This window comes from Eumetopias jubatus, unplaced genomic scaffold (assembly GCF_037043125.1).
Source record: "Eumetopias jubatus isolate StellerSeaLion01/CBP00866 unplaced genomic scaffold, mEumJub1_p1.0 scaffold_12, whole genome shotgun sequence".
Taxonomy (NCBI): Eukaryota; Metazoa; Chordata; class Mammalia; order Carnivora; family Otariidae; genus Eumetopias; species Eumetopias jubatus.
This window is the reverse complement of record NW_028274818.1, coordinates 41729884-41756990: the sequence shown is the minus strand read 5'-3', so window position 1 is coordinate 41756990 and position 27107 is coordinate 41729884. Positions and strand designations below refer to the sequence as shown.

The window sequence follows — 27107 nt, the reverse complement described above, 5'->3', positions numbered from 1 at the left end:
TGTTTTCATTCATTTTCTGGTCTTCTGCTCATCTCATTAGGACATGAAGGATCAGATGTCAGCTTCATCTGTGCAGGCATTAGCGGAACGAAAAAACAGACAGGTGAGTAAACATCTGAACACACAGTATCAATCAAAGAAAATAGCATGGTTAGATATTTGGAATTAAAAACTGCTGACGTGGGTGTATCGTGTGTTCACACAGAAGACTTGTACGTGCTGAGCCTGGCATGAGGCTGGCAGGTGTTGTGAAAGGTTAGCTTGCCCCAGTGCCACGGTCCTCTGTCCCTCCCTCCCTCACACCCTCTGCTTCTCTCTTCTGGGCCCCTGTAGCTCCCTCTGCTTATCCCCGTAGGCCTTACACACAGCCATTCACTCTGCCTGTGCTGCCCACGTGCTCTGGGAAGTGCTGTGGTTGCTTTGTCTCCTGTCTTTTTCTCTGCTTTCTCTGCTGGACCCCAACCAAGCTCCTTGAAAGTGAAGAGCAATTATATCATGAGCTGTTTTTAAGTATCTAGCTGCTATTCTATTGCCCATAGAACTTACTAGACATCTAACGAGTGAAATTTTATGTAAAGACATTAGAGGAAACTTAAATGTGTTAAATTAAATCTTTCATTGTTTTAAGTATTGTTTTGATATGAGGTCCAGTTTTTATTAGTTATTACAGATAAATTATGAAACCTGATTTCAAAAACCCCAGTACAGATAATGACATATCAAAAATAAAACCTACAGGAGACCAGTCCTTGAATTTAAGTATCTTTTTTTTAATTTTCTAATTTTTTTTAAAAGATGTTATTTATTTAAGAGAGAGAGCATGAGCAGGGGGGAAGGGCAGAGGGAAAGGGAGAAGCAGATTCCCGGCTGAGTAGGGAGCCTGACATGGGGCTCAATCCCAGGACCCTGAGATCATGACCTGAGCCGAAGGCAGCGACTTAACCAACTGAGCCACCCAGGCGCCCCGTATCTTTTTTTTTCCCCAAAGATTGATTTATTTACTGGAGAGAGAGCGAGCGAGCACATGTATGTGCAAGTAGGGGGAGGGGTAGAGGGAGAGAATCTCAAGCAGACTCCCTGCTGAGCAGGGCTCCATCTCACAACCTGAGATCATGACCTGAGCCGAAACCAAGAGTCAGGTGCTCAATGGAGTGAGCTACCCAGACTTAAGTATCTTTTTAAAATTAGACACTTTTTAAAATTAGACACATTTGATAGAAATTCCCTTCTGACTGATAAAATCCTTTTAAGAAATACACAACAGTCGCCTAAAATTTAGATTTAACTTCAGTTCTATTCAGACTCCATCAAGTTACTGATAGTCCGTTTAGTAGACTGGTAAGAAACAGTTCATCATTATTAACTAGGAATCGGTTACATTCTTACTTTAGACCTGTGGTTATTTGTTGACCCATGACATTTGAAAACAAGTTAAGAGTTCAAAGAAAGGGAGGGGCTCTCCAGATATCACCTGCCTAATTTTCCTGTTGCCTTTCCCTGCATTTCATTCTTCAAGTCACTGTTGTGGCTTTTTCTTCCTGTCTCCCTCCCTTCCTCTTAATAGTGCAGTGGGGAACTGCCAGGCGCTAACCCAGCCCATCTGGCACTAACTCTTGAAAGGAGCTCTAGGGCATGGCCAAAGGCTCACAGTTGGAGAGTTCCCTTTTTGTCTACACTTGAACTTACAGAAGTTGAGGAACGGAACCCGAAGCAGTTGTGGCAGGGAGATGGGGAACACTGGGCCTCTGTTCTGCCAAACTTGAATTGCTTTATTCTCTAGAGAGTAAAAGTTGAACTACCATAAATAAAACGTATACTTACACATTGCTTCTCCGAGTATGGCTTGGGACTTTGTTTTTGGCGTGGAGTGAAATGTCCTAGAGTCACAAATTCTCAGGGAATGGCAGGACCAGTTTTCTCTCATACTCGAGCAGGCCCAGTCTGCCTCACTGCTTCATGCCAGGACCAGGTGCTGTGCTCCAGCCTGCTCAGCCAGGACCTCCCCGCTCCAGCACCTGCGCCCAGGCTGGTCTTCCAGTGCTCTGGGCCCTCTCCATCTTCGTTCCCGTGAAGATAGATTCCTAGAAGTCAGACTAATGACATCTAATCTGCTTCACAATAAAGCATAGACAACTCTTAACGGCGTGACATATGTCCACCTAAGTGCAGACCATGAAGAGACTAAAAAAAAAAACAGCCCCGACTATGATCCCAGGAGTGCACGAGGCTGGTGGAGCCCCCAGTTCTCTGTCGGTAACCTAATGATGCACTCTGTATAGACTCTTTCTGACCTTGAAAACATTGTCACTAGGCCTCAGTGTCCTCCACAGAGATTCTTAGAGTCTCTGCCTCGGAATGAGCAGGATCTTCTAAACTTGACAGCCCTAGGATCAGGTTGGGCAGAGCCATCTACAGAAGGCCTTGGGTTTGCTTTATGCCGGAGACAGTCCCCATCCAGCTTCTTGGCTGGACTGAGGCCCTGGGCTGCTGGCAGCTCTCCTAACTCCCTCAAGAACTTAGGCTCTGCGTCCTGAGCTTCTCTGAGCCCCGTCCCTGAAGTGTGGCCATTTGACTGAAGTCACCTTCGAACGTCAGGCCAGGAGGTCCATGTCAGTATCAAGGGGCTATTGAAGGGCTTTGCAGACAGAAAACCACGTAACCCGTGAGGCTTTTAACAGTTCCGGAGATAAAAAGTACCTAGTAAGATCTGGCACCTCCACAAGGAAGAAGAATCTTAGCAGCATCTTCTGGTTCTTTGTGCAGGACTGGTGTGAGCGGTAACTCTGACCAACTAGTCAGATGGGCTCGTGGGGCTCCTGGTCAGAGCCTGCTACCGAGAATGAGCTCTCACATTCCTGGCTGGCCTCTTCACGGAAGGGAGACTTATCCTTTTTCCAGACTTATCCTGTTCTGGCTGCAAACTTCCTTGAATTCATATTGGGAAACCTGACCCTGGGGAAGAGCTCTGACTTCGGGACCAGCACTTGCCTGGGTTATGAGGGTCAGGTGCTCACTTGTGACCATACCTGCCTCTGAAGCAACTCCCGGTTCCTATTTGGGACGCCGGTAGCCTTTTAGTTCAACTGAAGGGCACTGGGATTTACTCATGGGTTCAATTGAACAGACTTTGGTGAGTCTCGTGCCTTCTGTACATGAGGGGCTGTGACTTGGCTTGTTGTCATTCCAGGGAGCTCTCCCTGCCTCCTTCCGAAGAAACCCAGAAACTTTCCTGGCTCATACGTGAATAAAAAGGGACTCTAGGTCTGTGGAATCAGATTGGAGTCTATGAGTCTCTGATGAACTTCCGAGGGTGCTAGGAACAGCTGGCCTGAAGACCAAGTGCTTCTAGATTGTAAAGCAGTGTACAGATGGGCGTTTGTTGATTTAAAGTTGACCTTTATCTGTATTTTAATGGGACAGAGCCCATTTCTGAGTCCCGTTGCGAGAGCTTGGAGGCAGTGGGCGCCCTTCCTGGCATTCCTGAAATCATGCCACACAGGCACCAACCTACACCACTACGCAAAAGGCTGAGCTGGCGGGAAATGCACTGTGAGCAGTCTGTGGACTCTTTCTGTCCCTGTGCTGGAGCATTTGTTCAGATGGTAACGGCTGGTTCCCCCCGCCTCCCTCTCACAGGCACTCCTAGGGGACAGTGGTGGCCAGAACTGGAGCGCAGGAAAGATGGACACATCCGGGCGCCTGGACCGCGAGCTCCAGCTGGCCAACTCCCATTTCATCGAGGAGCAGCAGGCTCAGCAGCAGGTACCCAAGAAGCGGCCGAGGGTGGGAGGTGGGGCACCTCCCTACGTTCCCCTGCCGCCAGGGGGTGCTGTGACCAGTGACAGCCCCTGGGGGACCAGAGCTGGCCCCGCGGCTGCCTGTCTGTGTGTGCAACCATTGTGTAGATGAAGGGTTTTTAAAACCTCCTTCAGAGCACGACCTTTTCGGGAGAACCAAGCTTGATTAGATCTCTTAGGAAAAGCAGACCACACATCCAAAACTGACAGACAAGGCCATTGATTTACAAAAAAAAAAAAAAAAAAAAACCCAGCAACCTCTTCCCCCGCCTCCACTTGTATGCTCAGTTTTTTGTTCATTTCAACAAAGGCACTTTCAGAAAAACTGAGTCCTTGTTTCTTCATTGCAAATTATTGCTGGTTCCATTATATGTAAAAATGATTGCTTTGGTGGAGGTTCTAGGGTAGAAGGAAAGTGAGGTTGATTATGATTACATCGTGGCTTTTGATATGTGTTGTATTTTAAAAAGGAAGTTAATGATGTATCTGGGGATTTGAGGATTATCTATCCATTGAAACTATTGGTTCTTAAATATTATGTTTTATGTATACACGTAGGTTTGTTCTTTTTCATAGCGTGTCTGTTTAACCAGTTGTCTACTTAAATTGTTATTAATCAAGCAAACCTTTTTTTCTTAATAAAAAATGAGGAGGCTACACCACAATTAAAACTAATTATTTATCACTCAGTAGTTGTCCTTGAAGCAGCTTATAGCCACAGGGCCTCCTCTAGTTTGTCCTTGAAGAGGAAGGAAAGGACTCTGTATGCAATTTTCCCACATTCACATATTTGTCGGCCTCTCTCTTGGAGTCAGGCTGAGGCAGTCTGTTGTGGATTGAGACCTTGACCCTGGCAGTGGGCTTCCTCTTCCCCAACATCCCATGTCTCAGTGGTCACCACACAGGTCCTTTTGACCCTGGCTTATTCCCTCGTCGGACTTGAGCCAACCAGAGTAAATCGCTCTTGGTGGTTTCCAGGCCTGCTGACTGTTCACAAGTTGGATCGGCAGGAAGTATCAGTAGCTTGTCAACCCAGCCTTTTGAGCAGCGTGTTCTCAGAGGCAATGGTCTGGTCCTTCGATTTCTGGGCTTTGCTTCTGAATGAGAATGGTCCCAAGTTGGCAAAGAAGCTAGCAGCTGCTAGAGTACTGGGCTTGGAACCAGGTAAGATGGAGTTTAATTGCTTATTTCCCATTTCTCTGGCACCAGTTGATCGTGGAACAGCAGGATGAGCAGTTGGAGCTGGTCTCTGGCAGCATCGGGGTGCTGAAGAACATGTCCCAGCGCATCGGAGGGGAGCTAGAGGAACAGGCGGTGTGAGTACTGACACGCCCCTCTTGCTACAGTGAAATTGAGGGGCAAAGCCATCTTATGAGACCCCTGAAAAGCCTGACAGTTACATGGCTAGTAAACCCAAAAGCCGTTTTACTTGTGTAGCTGCATCTTTATTCTGCTCCCCCAAAGAAGCACATTGATCAGATAAAATTTTCAACGGGGTTTGGGCAGAGTTATTATCATGATTATTTTTGCGCCCTCCAAAAACAGATAGAGATTCCTCTGAGCCGATTCTCAAGAGTGTTGTGACGAATGGGACATGAGACAGATATGGCTGTGTAACCTCCTTGGAGATCTGGGTCCCGGAGAGGATAGGACAGGAGCTGACTTCCCTCTGTCATCCCCTGACTCTCCTGCTCCATCGAACAGAACTTCTTGCTCTGCATCTTAAACTTTAACTTAATGAAGAAAGTTTATAAATTTGAGTTCAATTAATCAAAAATCTTCCCTCTCAAAAATACAAAGTAAAAACAAAGCAAACGAAAACATAACTGGGTTTATTTATTTTTTCCTTCAGTAGTCTCCTTTTGTGCTCAGAAGTAGGACACCAAAAGCATCATTCTTAAATGCTTTCATTTCACAAATTTCTTTCTGAAAAAATAAGACTATCCACTAGGATATTTCAGAACCTCTCCTATCTCAGTCTTGAGTTCAGCCTTATACATTCATTCTTCAGAAATTCAAACTGGGTATCTGTTCTGCTGGGAGGTCCTGGGTACCCATAGAGGAGCGAACAGACTGCATCTCTGCCATCAGAGAGTTTACCAGTTACTGCCTAGAACAGACGTTCTACATGCAAGTCACTAAGAAGTGCAGAGACGTAAGGGGGAAGAGTGTGGTGCCTTGAGAGCCCTCACTCCACTCAAGCTGCAGACCTGACTTAGCCCAGGTCCCTGAGAAGATGTGTGGAACTGGAACCTGAAGGATGAGGGGAAGGTGACCCAGCGGAGGGGTGAGGGTGAGGGGAGGGTCGACTGGGGTTTTAGAGAGAGTGTGAGAGTGTGCATGGGACAGAAAGGTCTCGTTTGTGTAGAGCATGGGGGTAGGGGGTGTTGCAGAAGGCAAGACGGAGGCCAAGAACAGAGTGGGGAGGCCTTTGACGCCCCATTAAGGGGCTAGGACTTTCTCTCCTGAGGGTCGTGGGAAACCACGAAGGTTGTGTTGGGAGTAATACCATGGACAGGTTTACATTTGGGGCAGACCCATCTAGCTGTGGTTTAGATGACAAGCAATAATGGAGTCAGATTGAAGGCAAGGAGACCAGGGGGAAGCTGGAAGAGCAGGAAAATCTAGGCATGCGTGTTGAATTTCTGTCTAAAATGCATTTTTCCCCTAAAATTTCAATTTGCGGTTGGAAAAGGACTAATTGCCTGATTCCCTGGGGTTCAGTAGATGATAGAGAAGCCTGGCAGACTTCAGTTAAAGATGGTAACCTGAACACACCGAACATACCCTTTATGTCGCTCCTTCCCTAGAGCCCACTAGGGCACCAGCAGAGGGATCTTTTTATAAAACTGGCATAAGACCTATGGGGACATAGAACATGAAATAACAAACAGTAACCATAACATTATAGGTCCTGGAAAGTAGGAAAATGAATGGCTACTGACTCAACAGACCAGAGAAAGCTGAATCCTCTGCCAGCCTCAGGGGGGCGCCACGGAGCAAACCCAGTTCCCACCGCGAGCCACCAGCCCAGGAGAGCAATCACTCGTGATAGTGTGAGCCCTGAAGGGCGTGCTCATCACGTTGTGACACAGTCATACTGGAAGGAAGGGGGATGAGTAGTGGGTTGGATGCCGGGATGGGGAGGGAGGTGGGAGCAGAGCTAAGCCCTAGCCTTTTTAGAGTGGAGTCAGTACGACAGGATTCTGGTGTGAGCATGCTCCTTGAACACACCGAAAAAGCACCCAGGGACTAGTGGGAGGGGGTGGCAGCACTTGTCCAAGGGGGCAGGAAACAGCCGTGGTTTTTTATAAAGAGCCTGAACGTGCTATTTAGCTCTTTAAACTGTGTCTCACTTTGGTAAAAATAATAAGTAAATTAAAAGGAAAGCCCCTGGGTCTTGGACTTCGGCCTGTGTTTTCCAGCATCGGTGGCCACTGGCAGCTGTGGCCAGTCTGAACGGAGATGCGCCCTCAGTATAAATGCACACCAGATTTTGAAGACTTCCTATGAAAAAAAAAATGTAAAGTAGCTTGTGAGTGATTTTTTTTTTAATATTAGTTACATGTTGGAATGATAATATTTGGAATATATTAGGCCAAATAAAACAGATTATTAAAATTAATTTCATCTTCTTGCTTTAAATGTGGCTACTAGCAAATATTAAGTAGCATATTGGACTCGCAGTCTGTTTCTTTTGGACAGTGCCGAATCAGCTAGATCTGGGCTAGAAACCTAGTTTAGTGGGTGTCCTTGGGCTGGAGGTTGAGTGACTGGCCTTTTTGTCCTCAGTAGGAAAAGTCATGCCCAGCATACAAAGGTGGCTCTTGTTTTTCAGTATTTGGCCCTGCCTGGATAGGTCTACAGCTGCAGGCCAAGATGCTACCAGGATCTTAGATGAGCTAATAGTGTGTTATTTGGAATTTCAGGTAAGGGACAAAGATCTGTTTATTTAGTTGTCAACATGGAGTTTATTTAATAATCGACTTAATGAGGAGTTGGTTGCCCCGAGTCCTGCAGGCAGTCACGTGCCTCACAGGGACACAGACCAAGCCCAGTCATTTCTAGCTTCCATTGATGCTGTATGTTAGGTACCACTCTTTGGGATAATCATATGTTAATCCCAAGTTGAAAAGTCTGGAATGTTTAGTCATTTATGAAATAAACACTGCTGGAATAAGAGCATTTTGGTGTTTTCTTTCCCAGCTGCACTGTGGACAGCAAATACTATTCGCTTACTGGAGCCGCTTCTCTTAGCGGGCAAACACTGACTTCTGTGTGGTACACGTGTAGACCAGGAGTGCACACGGTCAGGAGTGTCAGTCCCACGGCCTCCCAGCTCTGTGACAAAGCACAGAGCGCGTTAAAGGAGATGATCATGCAATTAAGCGTGTTTAACTCCTGTTGGCCCTAAAGCGCTTTGTGTTATGACCTGGTGCTCACAAGACCCTGGCAGGGAAGCTACCCCATTTTACAGATGTGGAAACAGTGCCAAAGTGGGGTGCCTTGTCAAGGTAACAAGGGAAGCAAGTGGCAGAGCCTGGTTGTCGGGCTTTGCTTAGCCTCCTCCACGTGTGCTGCACTGCCCCTGAGTTTGTGTTACTATATAGTCAGGTCCACGCTGCCTGGTCTACAATTCTAAAGTCTAGAAAGTGCTAAAATAATCTTTAAAAAAAAAGTTTTCAGCAAGTTCCTACTACAAAAAACCTGACCTGAATTGACTGCAGCAGTGATTCCTCATAGTTTTCTCTGCAGAAATACTACCATGTTTGATTATGAGGTCTGCCCTGGACCCTGCTTGAGGGTGTTGGCTAATATATAGCACATGTAACTTAGTACTTTTTTAAAATTCCCCAAAATTCTGAAATCAAAAACATATCTTGTGCTAAGGATTTTGGATAATAGATTGCGAACTTGAATCGCAAAATTACCGGTTTTAGGTTTGCTAAAATGGAGGTGTAGATCCTGTTTTAATTCCATGGCCAACGTATTGCCAAGTCTTTGTGCTGACCAGCTACCCTTCTGTGTCTGCTTCTCTTTCTAGTATGTTGGATGATTTTTCTCATGAGTTGGAGAGCACTCAGTCTCGGCTAGACAATGTGATGAAGAAACTTGCAAAAGTATCTCACATGACCAGTGGTATGTATGGTATTTAAAGCTTAAGAATTCCTACTTAATTCTAGAAACACGGTCTATAGAATTCTCATAGGCGTGCCCCTTCAGATCTTTCCTGCTTTCCGGTCGGAGAAGGAAGACTAGTATGCACAGGCCTTGTCTGTCGTTTGTGGCCTTCACTTGAGAAGTGGTCTTTGTGTTCCCCCACCGCACAAGGCTGGTGGTGTTGGGTGGCTTATCTCCTGGTGGATCAACTCTCTTTGCAATTAGAAAATCCTTTCTTACTTAATTTTATTTTTTCTGTTTCCTTGCCAAAATAGGGAACTTATTATAAAACAGTAATTAAGAAGCCAGTTACTGTTTCTCCTGGACTGACTTTGTTTTATTGAGAAACTCCTACCATTTCAGAATAAGATGGCCTTACAGGTCTAATTTAAATGGTGTTCATTTAAATCCATAGTGAAATACTCCAGCAGGTTTGCATCAGGATGGGGATGAAGAAGTAACAGTTTTCAAATCAGTCACTGTACAGGAAGATATGTTCCAATGACTATTTGTTTTTATTGCAACAGCCCACCTCCCCTGGTACATTAGAAATAATATTTTATTCTTTTTTAAAGATTTTATTTATTTGAGAGAGTGAGCGAGAAAGCATGAGCGGGGGGAGAAGCAGAGGGAGAAGCAGGCTCCCCACTGAGCAGGAAGCCTGACGTGGGGCTCGATCCCAGGACCCTGAGATCATGACCTGAGCCAAAGGCAGATGCTAAACCAACTGAGCCACCCAGGCGTCCCAGAAATAGTATTTTTTTAAATCAAGGAAAATCCAGTATCTCCTTTTTTCTTTAGTTGGTGGGGATGGCTTGGTGAAGGGAGGACCTGAGCTGCTCCTTGAGGTGATGTAGATGTCCTTGAACCAGAGCACCCAGCTCCCACACTGGAACTTCCCCTCTTTCTTGACACGTCATTCTTTGGGTTTCCTCCCATCAGGTCTGTGTTACGGGGTCTAATAATTCGGACTTTTGAGCTGAGACTTAAATACAAATGTATATTTACTTTCCAGCACTTCAACTCACAATCAAGTTATAGAACAGTTGTCTGGGGCTCAGCTTCTTATCTGTAAAAAAATAGGTTGATGCCTTCCTCTGAAGATCATTGTGAAGATTAAATGTGAAATAATAGTAATTAATGTACAAGTGTTTAACAGTGTCTCCCATATATTAGTTCTTACTGTTTATGTTTTAAAAAAATAGTAAGACAGGCAGAATATGGCCCTACGGGGAAAAGGACCTGTTAGATCCAAAACAGAGGGAAGCTCATAGCCAGACTTCCTTCTTTCTCTCCAGGGACAAATACCTTTATGCTCCTAACAAGTCATTGCCGAAAGCAGGCACCAGCTTAGTTCATCTTTCACACACTTCAGAGAAAGGTTTGCAAAGCCGCCTTCCTTATTCCTCTGTGTTCTCTCCTCTCCCACCTTCACCCCTCTACTTTAAAAAAAAAAAAAATTTAATGAAGTATTATATAACAAGTTGAAACACCAGGCCTCTCACTAGTGTATGTATTAGTCACAAAGTCAAGTAGCTACTTCAGCACCAGTTTTGTTTGGGGAAGAGCAAAGAACAAAGATGCACTGTGTCTTTGTTTCTCAGCATTCCGGGTATGAATAATTGAGGAAAGTACTTGCATTGTGATAAGCCGTTCAGTGTGTATAAATAACACTGAGCCTTGCTTATGCTTTATTCTACTTTATCCTGAAAGAAAAGTTTGGGGAGCAAAGTGGGGACTTCAGTTATGTTTGTCTAAGAAAAAGAGCCAGGAAACAGAGCATTCAGCCTGAAAGACCCTTCAGTTTGGACAGCTTGCCTGGGGTTTTCATTTTAATCTTTGCTCGCTCCCAAAAGAAAGCTCACTCAGGGCTCCCGCACGGGGGTGCTGGCTTCAGTTTGACAACAAGGCAGTTTGTATTTGTCTCTGTTCACCTCCATAACTTTTGGGCAAGTTCACTACCTTTCAGTCTCTACCTAAAGTATATTAAGACACACTGAAGTTCAATGAGGCAGTCAGTGAGCAGGCACAGGACACCTGCCCTCCCCGCGGCTGGCTGCTCCATGGAGATCAGCCAGGGTGCCACACCCGCCTTTTCGAGTGACCCAAGGGAAGTATATTCTTTTGAGTAGATAACAGAGGTTTTCTTCCCCTCACTTTCCAAAATTCTGTTGTCGTTCTTTTCTCTTTAGGGAAGAAAAATATACTGGAAGGAGGAAAAAACTTGCCATTGGAGTTCTCTTTGTTCCTATCTTTTTGAAACAGGTCTTGACCTTGCCAAGCTGGTTAGGCTTTTCACTTGAGAGCACAGAAGCCTTTGTGGTTGGTACTCACCCCTTCTGGGGAGAAGTCAGCTGGGGTAACAGCTCCCAGAGCTTACCTGGTTCCTGCTTCGAAGCAGCAGCTTAGCACTGCAGAGGAAGATGGCTTTAAAAGAGCGGTCCTGGGTTGTGCTGGCTTGTGTGACCCAACTTCTCGATGAAAATCCCCTGTTTAATGCAGTTGGGGAAGAGGGAGTGATTGGAGGTAGGAGGGGATTGGGTAGAGGCTGGTGGAAAGCCAAAAAAAGTAGAAAACCAGTTCAATATTGGGAATCTGGGTTTGAGAATGGCAGGATGGGGGGAGGGGCAGGGATCTGTATGAAGTTGGGGGGTGGGGGTGGTTAGGAAGCAATTACCTTGACTGTTTTGTCCTGGAAGAATATTGATCAATCATTTTAGTGAGAGTGTTTTTAAATTATCGTAAACATTTTTAAATAGATGAAAAATCCTAGATACTCAAGTTTTCTTGGCCAGTGAAGTGATAAACAGATTATTATCTCATAGGCCGATTCTGCCTCCCATGCCCATTGGACTAGTCCCTGTTCAGATAAGGAACCGACAGACTTGGGGTCTTTGCCCTAATCACACTTACTAAGTGAATTTCTAGCACATCGGAAGTAGAACAAGGTGATCACCACTAAGAAGGTACTTGCTTTGCTTACTGTCCGTTGGTGGCTGTCTGTTGGCTGGTTCTAAGATTGTGCTTTCCATGACATTTAAATAATTTAAGTCCTTGGTTTGTGGACTTAGCATTGCTTTGTAGAAAGTTTGGCAATCTCTTTTCCTAGATTCAGACCTTTATGTAATGTGAGTCTCATTCGCTGTGGTATGCCACAATTGTATATGCCACAATCTGCAGGCTTTCCAATAAACTTTTGATGAATCAGTATACCTTTATATTTCTGTTTAAATGGAGTGATCATTTCTGGCCGTCGAACTACATTTTTATAGGCCAGTGAAATCCTGTTCTGTCAGTCTGACCCTTTGTGGAAAATGCAGGACCCGTCTATGGAAGGACCGCGTGTTCTTTCTACACCTACACAAGTTAAGGAGGCATCCTGGGCCCCATGCCTGGCCTGGCCCAGCCCAGAGTGTGCGAGGGTATTCGTGTTCACGCTCACAAAGCCCTGCCAGGCAGCCTCTGTGCAGCGTGACGAGCCCACGGTCAGGGTTGTGGGTGCAGCCAGGTCTCCCCTGGGGCCTGTGTGGGCCCTCCTGCCCCTCAAGTCCCCTTGCTTTCGGCCGTTTGGATGGACTCTAACCACTTCGCTTCCAGTGCTTGTCCTCAAGTATCGGTAGGGTGCAGAAGTTTCAGAGAAGACATTCCACTTTCCTTTACAGGTAAGCTGTGTAAGTTACTGGTTAAGTGGGGTAGTGCTGATCATGCTCTCGATCCTCAGAGCTTGCTTTTTCAGCTCCTCGCTTCTTGAAGTGACCAGCAGGCGCTTTTATCCTCTCTCCATCCTCCCTTAGTGCTCACTGATTGTTGTTGAATGAAATGATTTGACTTCGGTAGGAGATGAAAGCAAACGAGCTTTGATCCATAACGCCGATGCCAACACCTTTCCAGGGACGTGGTACTCACCAGCAGCAAGCTGAGTGCCACAGATTTTAATGAAACGCTTGAGACACAAAGCAGTACTATTAGAGGCCCATTTTCAGGAGACTGGCAGCACTGTGGACGCACACACGGAGCAGGCCAGGATACCCGACCCCCCAGGCAGGCTCCAGAGCCTCTGTGCGCCCGTCGTGTGCACATTCTGTCCCCTCTCTGCTTCAGGGTGTTGCATGTGACTGTACCTTGGGGAGCGTGGAGTCGTGAGCGCTGACCCTTGTGTCCTGCCTTCCAGATCGGCGCCAGTGGTGTGCCATCGCCATCCTCTTTGTGGTCCTGGTGGTCGTGCTGGTCTTCTTCTTAGTGCTGTGACGGCGGCCCGGCGCGGCTCCTCCTGCTCACGAACCCCGGGGGAGGCGGGAAGCAGCACCCCAACGTTGCCGTCTCTTCACACTCCTCTCTGGAAAACAGCCTGCACTGACTTTCCTCCTTGTGACCCCACCACTGAGATAGCTGCTCTGACCCGGTGCTGGCAGGGCCGCTGGGAAGAGGAAGCGATGACTGTGCTCCCGGGGCCACCTGTCCTGTCCTGAGGACGGCTCGGCACTGCTTGCCTCTGGGGCCTCGGGCCCCCGGGACAACCTCTGAGGAATCCGGAAAAGTTTGCAGACTCCACTAGCGCTTGCTATTGCTCATTCCATCCATCTTTGGCAGCTCTTCCCCACCCCCGCCAGCTCAGACAGCACACCGCTGTCCCATCCCCGAGAGCGCCGTCAGGAGTGCGGGCTCCCGGGCAGGTCTCATTTCCCATTGCGGCAGCAGCCCTTGGCCCCCCCAAGAGCTGGTTGCTAATGGGGACGCAAGGCCCAGAAGCAGTTTGTGACAGAAGATGCAGTGATCCATTTTTCAGGGATAAGTGCTGGGATAAAATTGCTTTTCCAGGCTCATTATTCTGTGGTAGAAATAACTAATGAAAAATAACGGAAAGCACTAGGCTTTGGGGGTGCTAACAGCTGGGGCTTGAACCGAAGGGAGGAGAGGGTAGCAGGACCCAGGGTTTGCACAGCTGAGGGAAGGGTGGGTGAGGTTGCGGGAGATCAGAGCCTTGCCAAATTCATGTTGCTATCCTGGTGCACCTTGTATTTTGAGGATGCCCCTTACCTGTGTGGTGCAGCTTAGCCGCACACTTGGGTGGTCTGGATCCGGGGCCAGCCTCATGGCCGGTTAGGTCATTCCTGTGGCACTCTGCATTGGGGGGGGGTGGTTAGTACATTGGCAGTGTAGCAACACTCAGAAACCCTAATGACCAAAAAGACTAGTTCTGGACCGGACTTTTCTTACCCTGTGAGTAATGGCAAGAATGGGTAGGTGAACTTGGGTGGGGTTTTTTTCCCCCTAAGATGACGACTCAGTTTTTTTTTAATCATCCAAATAACTGAGCCAATCCAAATTTAAAGAACGGATGCTTTAATTGAGTTTTAGTAGCTGAAACTGCTGAGATGCTAAACTTCAAGCTTCCGATTTTTTAAACACCTCCAGCATCCCAGCGTCTATAGGATATTTTTATAACCTCCCCGATGCCGTCACCAATGTTGAAGCAGCAGCTGACCCGGAGCCCTGCGGCAGGGGCCACTCCCCCTCCACCTTCTGCACTTGGAAAGCACAGCAATGTCTGGATAGAGCTCTAGCTTTGACTTCCTGTTTCCTCATCTGTTGGGGCCCATTCCTCAGCACACTCTATTTTTTTTTCCTTTTTTTCATGTTTTGTCTGTATTTCTTGGGGTTTTTTTGTTTATTTGCTTTGGGCTTCCTCCCCCCCCTTTTTTTGTGATTTGCAATAATGTACTTGCCCAGCTGACTTATGAATTGCACTTTTTAATAAATATTTGTAACAATTTTTTAAAGAAGGGTATTTTCTCATGGCTAGGATCATGGTAGGTAAGGAAATCTGCCTCTTAATGAAAGCTAAAAGCAGATTTATAAAACTAAAAGGGTGGTTGACATCCACGTTTACACTCAACTCTATTTGATATATAAATAAGTTATTTTTTTCAAGTTAGCAAAAAAAATAACTACAAAGGGCTTCAGACGTTGGGTACTAGATTATTTGTTTTACAAGTTTTGAGACTCATTCAAATAGTCTTCTCTAAACTTAGAACAGGGATGGTCCTTAGATTTGCATTAAAACGTATAGGTCTTTGTTCGCCATAAATGGGGACCTTGTCTCAGTACTGTAATCCACAATCCGCATTACCAGAGGCAGCTGGCAGCCTAATGACCTATATGATCATGCCATTTAAAAGCCATGCTCTTCTCCTGCTATGATCAGGTTTACTGTGCCCCACACAACTAACTGTCATGTGTGTCCGTGGGGCTTGTTGGGAACATGCCTGGTCATTAATGAGTACGATGCTTCCCTGAGGTGGGGTGGGGGGGCCAAGTGTTGTGACCCGGAGACTTAATTACTAAATGTCTGGATAGATTTAGAATCGGCATGATGACCTCACTTAATTTCAAGTGTTTGCTAAACAGTGGCTATTGTAGACCAGACTCCCGCTGACGCTGACTAGGGAATTATTTAGGAGGAGAAAGTTTAAGATACAAGCACCGCCCCTGTCTCCGCGCCTCGAAGGAATGCTCTTTAACATGGCAGCCTCTTACCGTAACTGTCCGCGCCAGCTCTGCCCCCAGCAGAGCTTCAGCCCCGCCAGCATGGTCATGGCCTGACCCTGTTGTGCCCGAAGTGGGCATCACTATAGACGTCTCCGCTCAGAATGCAAACCAGGGCAGTCCGAGGGAATAAGCCAGGGGCTTAGGCTGATTTTTGAGGATAAGTATTTCCTCATCAGCGATCCTAACACTGCCGGGCTTTTGGGGGCACCTACGTGGCCCCCCTGCCCGTAGAATGGGGAGAGAAGTAGACCCTGGTGACCCTCTGCACTGCTTAGAGGCACATCCTGCAGTGTGTGGGCTTTTTCCTGCAGCCTCTGCACCTCGACACATATCATTTCTAAGGAACTGGCAGAATATGATGGATACAAGGAGAGCTCAGCTTACGTTTATCGGTTTATTGGAAGAACGTGTTTCTAATCAGCTGATTTGGGGGGTAGATTGGGGGGAATGAACCATTGAGAGAGTTTGCCAGAGTGGGGATCCAGCTGGAAAACTGAAATACCTTTAGTTTTTAGTCCTAATTTTTCATCTTGCCTTTGTGCGGACTGCGTGCTCCCAGCGCTCTGTGGGTGCCCGCTGCTGGGTGGCAATTGGAAGTCGCAGCGTGTGTGTTACACGAGGATCTTCACGCCAGAGCCGAAGGGGGAGAAACTTGGTGGCTTGCCCATTATTCTCTGCTTTTAGCCAGAGTTAAACAGACTGATGGGTCTGGTAGCCAACCACTTGGCAACTCCCACTCCTTCTCACCTCGTGAGAATCAGGGCTGTGAAGAGAAATCTAGTCTAACTCCAACAGAAATCTGTCTCTGTGAAGTGTTTTACCTTCTGTAAGTGAAGGTGGCAGAGCCAAGATCTTTCTTTTGGTAATTTCCCTGGCTATAAAGTGAGACCGTTACCTTTCTAGAGAATTCACAGCATTTGAAGATCTAGGAACTGAATTACATAGAAGAGCTGCTTTTCAGCTCAGTGGGCTCAGACTGCTTGGCTTCGCCTCGTGCTGCAGGATGAACTTGGAAGCAGAACAGCAGCGGGCCGGCCCGAGAAGCGCAAGTTGTAAAACACGGCATGCACTACCTCCCTTTGTCTTCCTCTAGCTGCCATGTCTTTCTTATTTTTTCAGAAGAACGCTTTTGAAAAGCACGTTCTTTCTCCATCAAGAGCAGAGAGGGGAAACCAGAGGGCTCGCAAACTTCTAGCCCCTCCGTCCTGTGGCGCTGTCCCGTCCAGTCCATGCAGGAAGATGGTGCCTAGTGAATGGCCCTGGGTGGCCGGCGGGGGCACAGCGGCGGGCTTCTCCCGGGGCCTCTGCTTCTGAGTGGGGGGCAGCTGCGGCAGCTGCACCGGGCTGACCTGTCTAGCTGTCCTTAACCCAGCTTCCGACCCTCACGGACATGCTTGCGCTTCCAGTGAGGAGGTTTTACTCTTGCAAGGCCTGCGCCTGGCCGTTATGGAAGCGCGGACGCCGGCCTCACCGTGGGCCCCTTGCTGTGACGCTCACTGCGAAGCTGCCGTCGGCTGTCGGGTCCAGAAAATCAAGAGAATTCCGAGTAGAACAGCCATCAGACGAGAAGAGCAGTGCAGAGAAGCTCCGAGGCTCTGGCTCTTGAGGCCCAGTGCCTGGTCACTCACGGCGGGGCCAAAACCCCAGGCTCGCTGGCTCCTGGGGTCAGCAGCCCCAACGGTGCCCTCAGAAGGCCTTGGAGCCCCCAGCTCAGCTTCTCCAACAGACACGGGGGGCATTTGCGGCGCTGCATGCTGGACTTGGTCCCAGGGACAAGCGACCTCAGCGACGTAACAAGGTAGGCTGGTAGTGACCTGTCGTGCGCACCCCTCACCCCAGCCATTTGGTGTTTTTTGCTTTTGGATGAACACTGAAGCTCTGAAAGCTCCCGGGGGGGTCTTGCTGTGTTGCTGCCATCTACCTCTAGGCGGCACTTCTTCATGATCTGGTTTCTGCAGATAACAAGTGTGTGGCGAGGCGGGGAAGGAAGAAAAAGAACTTGGTTTCCCTGCGACATGAGCTAGTGTGTTGGTGCTGTTTTCTTTCCCATGTGACTTTTGTCTAGAAATGCCCTTCCCCAAGGCTGTGTAGACGGGAACTGTGCTGAGAGGGTGATTTGTCCCGGTCACCTGCCCGGCTGCTTGGCACAGGTCCACTGTGAGAAAGTGTATTTTATCCTTTTTTTTTTTTTTTTTTAAAGGTTATGAGTTCTTAAACCCAGAAGCCACTCAATTATCCAGGGGGTGATTGAAATAAGACCCCCCGGCCTCACTGTTCGCTGAGCAAAGCTCGGGCCTTGTGGTGTAGCCGCGTGTCAGCCGGGCGCTCCGCACGAGCCGGGCTTTCTGCCAGCCCTGGGCTGAGACCACGTTCACCGTTGTTCTGTCTGCTCTGCAGAAAGTGGGCTTTAGCTGAGACCCTGCTCCTGAACGGGAATTGCAACCCTGTGGGTAAAGTGCGCCCTGGGAGAGGCAGATGTCCTAGTCCTCAGGAAAAGAAAGTATCTGTGCAGGGCAGGGAGAGGCCAGCCAGGTGTCCCCCACTAGGATGGGTTACTGGAACTTGCTTGTAAGCTGGATGTGGTTCCGTCCTAGCTCGACCCAGGCTGGGAGAACGCCCTGGGTGAGGGCGGCCTGGAAACCAGGAAAGGGCCAAAGACAGCAAGCTGTAAATGATTGTGGATTCGTTTTTTTGTAAGTGGAAAAATATGCTTTCACTGGCTCATTTGTAATCAGAAATTAGTGTAATGGAAAAATCAAATGTATAATACCTGGCAGTACTGAGCAAGATGAAACCATTGTATTTTTCTTCGAGGGATAAATAACCTACAGCGTTTCATTTTTAAATAACTGGAAGGTACAAACTAAAGAAGTGAGATCAAAGATTAGAATTGCAAATGCCTGGGTGATTTCCAGATGGTCCCCCCCCTCCCCCGAGTCCTCATGAGAAGAGCCCAGTGGTCCTGGTGCCAGTTTACGCCCCTCGCCACAGGTAGATGCGTTGTTTTTCTGCAGGCCGGGTCTCCCAAGTGCAGTGTGGGACCAGCCTCGGCAGCATCGCCCCGGAGCTTGCTAGAAATGCAGGTTCTCGTGGCTCCCCTCGGCTCTGCTGAATCACAAACTCTGGGGTGTTCACAAGCCCTCCAAGGGGGTTCTGACGCCCAGTCTAGTTTCAGAATCACTGCTACTGCATCGTGGAATTTAGGCTACTCCCTGCATAATAAAAGCTCTTCCACAGCTTTGTGTGTAATCCTGACATTAAACAAACTGATGACACAATAAACTTGAAAACTTTTTAAAAATACTTGTGTAAGAAAAAATCTCAACTAGCCGTCTTTCAAAGTGGTATTTTTACACCCTGAAGTCTATTAGTAATGTTTCTTACTTCTGCTCTTGAAATCATGTTACAGCTGTACAAAGAATACTGTTCAGTATTAAAAGAGAAATGGAGAGACCATGACCTTGTCTTGGGCTGTTGTTTTGTTGTGTTTAAGTTCTGTTGGTTTTTGTCTTTTTTATTTCCTTTCATACCCACACACAGCGCCCTCCTTCTGCCCCTACTAATAAACACGGACATACGCGTACACCTTTGGGGGGAGGAAAGTGTGTGGCCGTTAGAAGGTCTGAATTATAAATTGGGCTTTCTTTGGGCAAGTCACATGAATTATTAAACCCCAAAATAACCACACTATGTATTCAAAATACCATACAGCACAGCTTCAGTTGGGACAGGGAGTGTGTGGGGAGCAGAGAAACCCGACCTGAGTCTTACTTCCCCCTCACCGAAGTGTTGGCCAACAAGAATATTGGCCATCCCAGTTGGCAGTTGAAAGAACCTGCCTTCAGTTCTGTGTGGGACAAGGTGACGAGGCTACATAAGCTCCTTAAGGACACAGACCTTCATCATTCCATTTGTCATCATCCTCCTCACTCCTGTTAACTGAACACCTTCTATGTGCCTGGCGGTGGTCTAGGTACTTCGTCCGTACTAGTGCAGATGATACTGAAAATGGCTGTATGAAATAGTGAAGTTTCCTCATCTAATACTATCTCAAATGCGCAGATGAGGAACCTGGGACACAATTTCTCAAGGTCACACAGCTGATGAGAGGCAGAGCTACTTACTGTGCCCCCGGCGCCTAGCACAGAAATTGGGACATCAGTGCTTCGTGAGTCCCCAGTTTGACTTCCCCCCCAAATGTAACAGCGAGGAGGGTTAACGCAGACCAACCTATAACCAGCCTTGCTAGAGGAATGAGTGCTTATTTTGAGAGTTCTAGTTAATATTTGAGGAGGAGGGGATTTAGGAGGAAGAAATGGTTATGTATAATGTGCTCCCTGATAAAAGCGAATCAGCCCCCCACCCCAGCCTGAGGAAGCGTGGACTGTGTCGTGTGGACAGGCGGAAAAGGCAGGCATCTACAAGGCTGAGGGTTCTGGACTGACCAGCACTTGACTCCACTGGTGGCTCCACTTTGCAGCAAAAGAGTGATTTACTGTCTTTCAAAAGGTCCCCACTGGCTACAAATCTTACATAAAACTCACTGAAAATACAAGACCTGAGGCAAAAATGAAACTTGTAGGAAGGGAAGGCCATATTGCCATAATGTTGCCCATCCAAGAGGACACAGTTCAGGTCTATAAAGCTTGATCCTTGGCACCTCTGGGGTCTCACTTGTCTGGAAACACCTTCTACCCAGGTGACACTGATAACTGGAACATTAGTGGAGTCTCCATTTGGTGCAGATGCAGGCAGAGCCTGAGCACAAACATCCCCACCAATATCCCTCTCCGCCGGTGATCTGTTCCAGAAGCTTGGATGTGAGAAATCCAAATCCAACCTGACCTCTGTAATGGTATTCCCGTTCCTCACCACACCATCAGATGCATCCTGTCTGCTTTCACAAAAGTTCACACTAGGATTGGCCAGCCTCTGGGAAGGGGTCATCAACTCATAGGAAAAAATGTCTCAAATTTTATATCTAATTAGCAGCTGAAACTTTCAGCCAGCATTTGATGAGAATCTGATGGGCTGGCAGGTCTTTGACCAAGGCATCCGGGACATGATGAGTGAAATTTCTGTCGCCATTTAATTCCCACAACCCCACGAGGGAGATCCTGTCGAGGCCCACTTTATCCCTGAAAACAAGCATGGAGCGATTAAGAATTCGCCCCGGGGTTCCATGAGGAAGTGGTGGAGGCAGGATGAGAACCCAGGTCTGACTGGACCCTCGTGAAGCCAGCCTCCCTTCAGACAAAAAAGGCGCCATTCAGATTTGAGGGCTGGCAAGCATTTCGGGAAGCCGTCTTTCTAACCCAAGAAGCCGTGAAAGCTGAGGTGAGGACAAGGAATGGAAAGAGCGGTAGTATGAGTCCGCGGTGGGTTCAAGCGCTGAACTGCAAGTGCTGAAGATAAAACCTGGACACCAGGTGCCTTGGACTTGACCACGTCTCTAACCCTATATGCCCACTGTAAAGCTTCAAGAAGTCTACTCGTCAAGGACCTTCAAGCAGGTTAGCCTTGCTGATAAAATGTTTTGGAGCTTTTATTTGGCTGGAAATGTGCAAAAAGTAAGTGAGCCCAACTCATTATATGAACTCAGAAAAGCCTGGAGACTCAGTCTGAGGAGCTCAGGGTGAGAAGCAATGTTGTGGCATCTGAACGGCCCCCACAGCGGCCAGCATTCCTTGCTCCTCAGGGATGGAGGCTGGTGAGCCCACGGCTGGCTCTTCTGGGAAGGCTTTCTGCTCACCAGGTGGGAGTGGGCCTCCTGCCTGGGGCTTCCATTGTAGGCCTTGGCACACTGGTTCGTCTTTTCACAGCTGTAACTGTCTCCACCCTGGGGACACGGGCATCCCAAGGGCAGGACAGGCCTCTCCCCAGTACCTGGCATCTGGCCAGACCCCTAAGGACAGCCCCACACTGCGAGTCGGGGCCTGAGCCCAGATTGCAGAAGGACAAGACAAAGGCAGGCCCAGCGGGGCAGCCGGGCAGCCACAGGAGAGCCCCGGATGTCCTCCAGGCCTGGCAGGGCAGCTGTTAAAGCCGGGCTGCATGGGCAGAGATTCAGAGCCAATGCCAGCAGCCCCTTCCTCGGGGCCCAGGACCCCGACCTGGCCAAGCCCACGGCCTGAGAAAGCTGCGCAGAGCTTCGTGCCAAGGAAGGCTGTTGCCATTTCTAAGCAGGTGCTCTGGCTCTGTGGGAAGGAGGGAAACTTCAGAGAGGATGGCGGGGAGGGAGAGAGGGCGGGAAGGAAGGGGATCCGGCGACAGCAGGACCTTTTGAATAGCTCCGGGACCACCCTGGGGATTTGGGGCGGGAAGTGGGTTGCGCAGATGGACAAGGGAAGTCCAGTTGTTGCCAGGTGAGTTTGGTGGAGGATAAGCAAGAAATGCTATTTGAAAAGAGCCACAGTAAAGAGCACTTGTACCCAATTATATGGGAGCTAAGGAAAGGGGGCCAAAGTCAGCATGCAGGTGTCCTGGAATGCTTCCCAGGACAGGCACCTCTGACATTTCTGCAGGCCGCCACCAAGGAATCCATGGCGTACAAGGGGAAGGATGTTCCAGCAAGGGCACAGGAATAAGCAGCACGAAAGGGGTGCGGGCGTGGATCTGCGGCGTGGCCAGGTCAGGGAACCAGCAGCCCAAGCTCCTGGCGATACATACCCTCGGGGGAAATCCCACTGCGCCGAGGCTAGTTTGGGGGAGCAGGAAGTCCAGTCACATCATTATACCCTGCCCCTGGGACAAGGATGGAGGATGCCTCTTCCCCGCCCCCCCTCCCCCGCGCCCACAGGCCAGGCACACTCAGTCCAGGAAGGTTTCCGCAGCCTCCTGAGGCAAGGCGCCACCTGAAGAAGTCCGCGCATGGAGTGTGGGGTATCGGAGGCCGGAGGCAGCCTCCCTGGGCCTTAGCCCCAAGGGTGTGTTTTTTGTGCCCTCTGGAGCAGTGTCTTTTTTTTTTTTTTAAGATTTTATTTGACAGAGAGAGACACAGCAAAAGAGGGAACACAGGTAGGGGGAGAGGGAGAGGGAGAAGCAGGCTTTCCTTTGGAGCAGGGAGCCCGATGCGGGGCTCGATCCCAGGACCCTGGGATCATGACCTCAGCTGAAGGCAGACGCTTAACCGACTGAGCCACCCAGGTGCCCCTGGAGCAGGGTCTTAACGACCCTTTAAATTACAACTCAGGACACCCCCAGCCCTGGAAGAGGCGGTTCTCAAACAAAACCTACACTTGCTTGTGCGAAGCACTGATATTCTTTTAAATGTTGGTCTCGACCAATTTTGTGACCCATGAGTGGGTTACACCTGCATTTCAGAAACACTGTACTGGAAAGTGATTTGTCCCCCACCACCCCACCCCGCAGGGAAGTGGGAGGGCCAATGCCATTCCCCCACCCCAAGAAAAACAGAAGCGAACCCCTCACACCCACCCTGGTGAAGGTCAGCATCGGGTAGGCCCAGCTGGGTGTCCCGGGCCAGCGCTGCGCCCCGCCATCTGTGAGGGCCAGGAGGGGTGCTCGAGGGCCTCGGGATGAGGTGAGCCCCACAGGGTCCCAGGAGGGAGGACGCATGAAGGCTGGGAGTCTCACAGGGCCCGGTTCAAATCCAACCTCCACTAGTTTGCAGTGTAATCTTGGGTAAGTAATTCAACCCGAATCTCGGGCCCCCTAGTTTGTAACCCCGAGATAAGTATTCCCTCCCTCGCAGAGTTGCTGGAAGGATTCAGAATTGAATCCCTGATGTCCCCAACAGAGCTCTGGAGTATTTGAAGAGCAGACGGAGCAGGCACAGCGACTGCACGCCCTTGAATTAAACTTGATTTCCAAAAATCGAGCCGTGCCTGCGGTTTCTCCATCCTGCCTGAGACTCCGGACACTGCGCGCACCGGGTCCTCATTCCTGCGCCACCCCACCCCCCCACCCTCGCCTGCGGGTCCTGAGTCACCTCACTTCCCGTCCCATCCCGCTCACCGGCTCCAGCCCGCCGCGGTCACCACGCAGTCCTCCAGGCTGTCCGCTCCCCGCCCCCAGCCGTGCGTCCCTCGAAGGCAAAGTGGGGGCCAGCCTCTTCCCGGCCCTCGGCGCCGGGTAAGGTGTCTGTGTCTGTGTGTGTGTGTGTGTGTGTGTGTGTGTGTGTGTTAGGGACTGGGGGCGTGTAAACCGCCCCCCCCCCCAACACACACACCGCCAGCCTCTGGCAAACTTCCGGCGGCAGCCGTCCCGCGGCTCTAACCGAGCCCGCGCCAGGCGGGGCAGTGCGCCCGGAGCCGCGTCTCCCGCCCGGATCTCCGCCGAGGCCAGGAAGGACCGCGCAGGGACGGCGGCGGGAGGGCGGGAGGCGCGCCACAGAGGCCGGGAGGCCGGCGCGGAGGGCACTCCCGGGCGGTGGGGTGGCAGGGAGGGCGCACGGGCAGAGAGCCAGCCAGCCGCCTGCGAACCGCCGGGACCTGCGGGACTTGCCGGCGACCCGCGCGTCCGGGCAGAGAACCTTGGCGGTCCCGGTCGCTCGCGCGCGCCCGAGTTCGGTTCCCCCCCCACCCCGCCCCCCAGGGCCGCCGGCGCCGGGCGCGCCCTGCGCGGACATGTGCTCTCGCCTCCCGCCGGCCCCTCCGCCACCGGGAAGAGGCGCCCTGAGGAGAAGTTGTAACGGGCGACGGTGGGAGCGCGGCCGGCGCACGCCCGCCCTCCCCTCCCTTCCCTCCCAGGCCTGCGTCTTACCTTGCTCCCCACCCCCACCTGTCACCCTAAGGATATTGTCATGTCTGAGGCCCAAGTCGGAGCCCCTTTCTGTTCTGTGTAGTCCCAACGTCTGCGGCCTTTGGTGGAGAGAGCCCCGGACACACAATACCAATAATGGGCCAGGGCTGGGGTGGGCCCATAGGTTAGACACCCATAGGTGTATTAGACACCTATGGGTGTCTAACCTAAGCACGTGCTGCTTATTTTCTGTGTCCTTTCCCTGTCTTACCTGTCAGCCCCTACTCATGTTACAAAGCCCTGCGTGGGTGCCCCTTGTCGGTAAGCTTTCCCCCCCCACCAAGGGCGGATCTGGCGCAGGCAGCATCTCCGGCCCGCTCTCCTGCGTGGCTGCGAGCCCCAGGCCTAATGTCTGCGTCTCCCCTAGACTGTGGCCCCTGCAGCCCGTCTTTCTCACCTGCCTGAGCTCCTGCCTGTCACAGGGCCTGGCTCCCAGTTAATACACAACGTTCTAAGTGGGAACATTCTGATGGCTGTGTGGGGGACACAGGGCTGACCTGGTGAGCAGCTCCCCAGGCAGAGCAGATGGGGACCATCAGACAGGTGTCTGGAGGAATCTACGTCCCCTCCCACCCACACAAGTCGGGGCCACTTTACTCAAGAAGCGCAGGTCTACTTTCCACACAGTCCAGAGTGTCCACTACCCTCTGTCAAGCCTTTTTCGGGAGCTGTGGGAGGGGTCGCAGCAGGAGGAGTGGGCCCTGTGTCAGAGACACCCCTCATTGTGTAAAGGATCTCCATCTGTGTAAAGGAAGATGCTACACAGAGCTTACCTGGCAGATCCATTTTTTAAGGACTTAACAGGATGTGTCGAGAGCCTGGCCCTGCCCCCCTGGCAGGTAACAGAAGCAGATGCTCAGGATTCCTTAGAGACCTTCCCCGGCCTAGTCCCAGCCGGAGCTTCCTTCTTCCCTTTCTTCCCTTTCTTCCCAGTTGAAGCGAGAAGGGCACGTTGTCCATGATCACCATACAGAGAAGAGAGGTGCCTTTGTCCCTAGAAGCTTTCATTCAACATGAAACTTCATGACCTCAAGACCAGGAATTGGGGTACAGGAGCTGCCAGTGTTCCCCCATGACTATACTTTCTGACATGGGGCCATTCCCAAGTTTGGGGGGCCAGGATGCTCTCTGAGATGTCCCAGCACCCTCTTCACACCCTGCAGGCCCAAACACTTGCTCCACTGGCCTCCCTGCTCCCCTGCTGGCACCTCCCCATTCCTCCCACATTCCCCCCCCCACCCCAGGTGGCTCAGTCTCCCAGTCCCACAGTGCAGAGGGGCTCCGGGAGCACCCCTCAATCTCTAGCCTCCAGGGGCCAGTAAAGAGGGGTTTTAACTGGCTCCTGCAGGTAAGGCCTGAAACACTACACACTCCACAGGATTGCCTGCCTCCTCCCCCATCATCTTTCCCTCAGGCCACATGTGCCTTTCAGTGATCTTGCCCCTGGAAAGCTGCTAGGACACTCGTTTTAGCGAAGGCTGTATGTTTTCCCAAGTTCTACAACAGCCCTGAAGCTGCCCTCTGCGCTCCCCACCCCCCAGTAGCACCTCCCCAAAGCCCCTAGCTCCATTCTGTCTTCTGTTCAGAAATGCACCCTGCCCAAGGCTCCTCTCCCAGCTGAAGGACTGTCTCTGGAGGCTTCTGCATCTACCCTGGCTGTCACCCCAACCCCAGGGGACTGCCCAGGCCTTCCCCTCTGGCAGGCCCAACACAGCACTGCTGTGCCCGTATCCTCCCTCCCTCTTCCCCCACCCCAGGCCCCTGCTCTTGGCCATTCAAGGTCAAGTGAGCATCCAGCCCAGAATTTAGCGACTCAGAGCGAGAGAAGCTTCAGCTTTGCTTTTTAATAATTTAAGACTGACACACGGCCATCCACTCCAGAGAGTCCCAACCCTTTGGGCCTAGAGCTGGGAAGCACCTGGGTGGAGAGCCCATTCCCCTGCCTATACCCTGTCATTGCACTCCCTGCCGGCCCACCCCCAGCAGCCATCAAGGAGCCTGGGCAGAGAGCTTGCGGCTGGAGACAGCCTGGCACCGGCTGCAGCCTGTGCCCACACTCCACCGGAGAAGGAAGGCAGGCCCTCCCCACCAGCGCCAGCCTCGCCCTGGGCAGAGGCAGAGGGCAGGGGGCCGGGGGTGGAGCCGGCCAGACCCACCAGCCACAGCTGCACTTCCCTGACATTGGTCTCAGGTTCATTTTTTTTCCCCTCCAACTTTATATATCACAAAAATTATCTGGCTGCCAGATAACATCTCCCAGATGTTCTCACACCAGGACCACATATTCCAATTTTGGGTTGGGAATATATGGCCGATGGCTATAAGACTGTTACACTAGGGCACTTTGCCCATTTCCGGAAAAAGAGCAAAGGTGTCAAATGGGACATGGAAGACATGAGACTTTAAAGGCAGGCTCAAGGCCAAAATGGCCAAGCATTTTCTTTGGTTCTGGAGTGTGGAGGCTGGGGGAGCCCTTGATCGAGAGTGGGATGAGACTTGGGGGTGAGGAGACAATCAGGGGCTCACCCAAGTACCCCTGAATCTCTCTCCTCCTCCCTCCGACAAAGGAACAGAAAGATGTTGACACCACTTCCGGCATGGAAAGAGATCCATGTTTGCTTTCCCCAGTTCAGCGTCAATTAACATCCCTAAACAAAACACACCATCCTGCTCTCACCCTATGGTGGTCAATCCCAGAAGCCCCTGCCACAGCCTAAGCGGTCACACACCACCGTGATCTGTTTTCATCCACGAAGCAGCTTCATGCAGTACCTTTCCAGCTGTCCCTCCTGGGGCAGGTCAGGGCTTCCAAAGGGTGACAGTGAGGGCAAAACAGCC

The 27107-nt window shown here is 50.2% G+C and overlaps 1 protein-coding gene across 4 annotated transcripts in view; it reads left to right on the top strand.

The window, feature by feature from the left end:
• STX6 (syntaxin 6) overlaps positions 1-18962 on the top strand; it is a 49566-nt gene extending 30604 nt beyond the window's left edge. The window contains exons 4-8 of one of the 4 annotated variants that reach the window (XM_028121514.2): positions 41-103; positions 3637-3762; positions 5007-5113; positions 8842-8936; positions 16626-18962. In XM_028121514.2, coding sequence (XP_027977315.1) covers positions 41-103; positions 3637-3762; positions 5007-5113; positions 8842-8936; positions 16626-16639 — 405 coding nt within the window. In that variant the 3' untranslated portion in view covers positions 16640-18962. Of the gene's footprint in view, positions 1-40; positions 104-3636; positions 3763-5006; positions 5114-8841; positions 8937-11149; positions 11571-13128 lie in introns of those variants that run through there. The other 3 variants (XM_028121510.2, XM_028121513.2, XM_028121511.2) reach the window with 3 other exon arrangements.
• The last annotated feature ends 8145 nt before the right edge of the window (positions 18963-27107 follow it).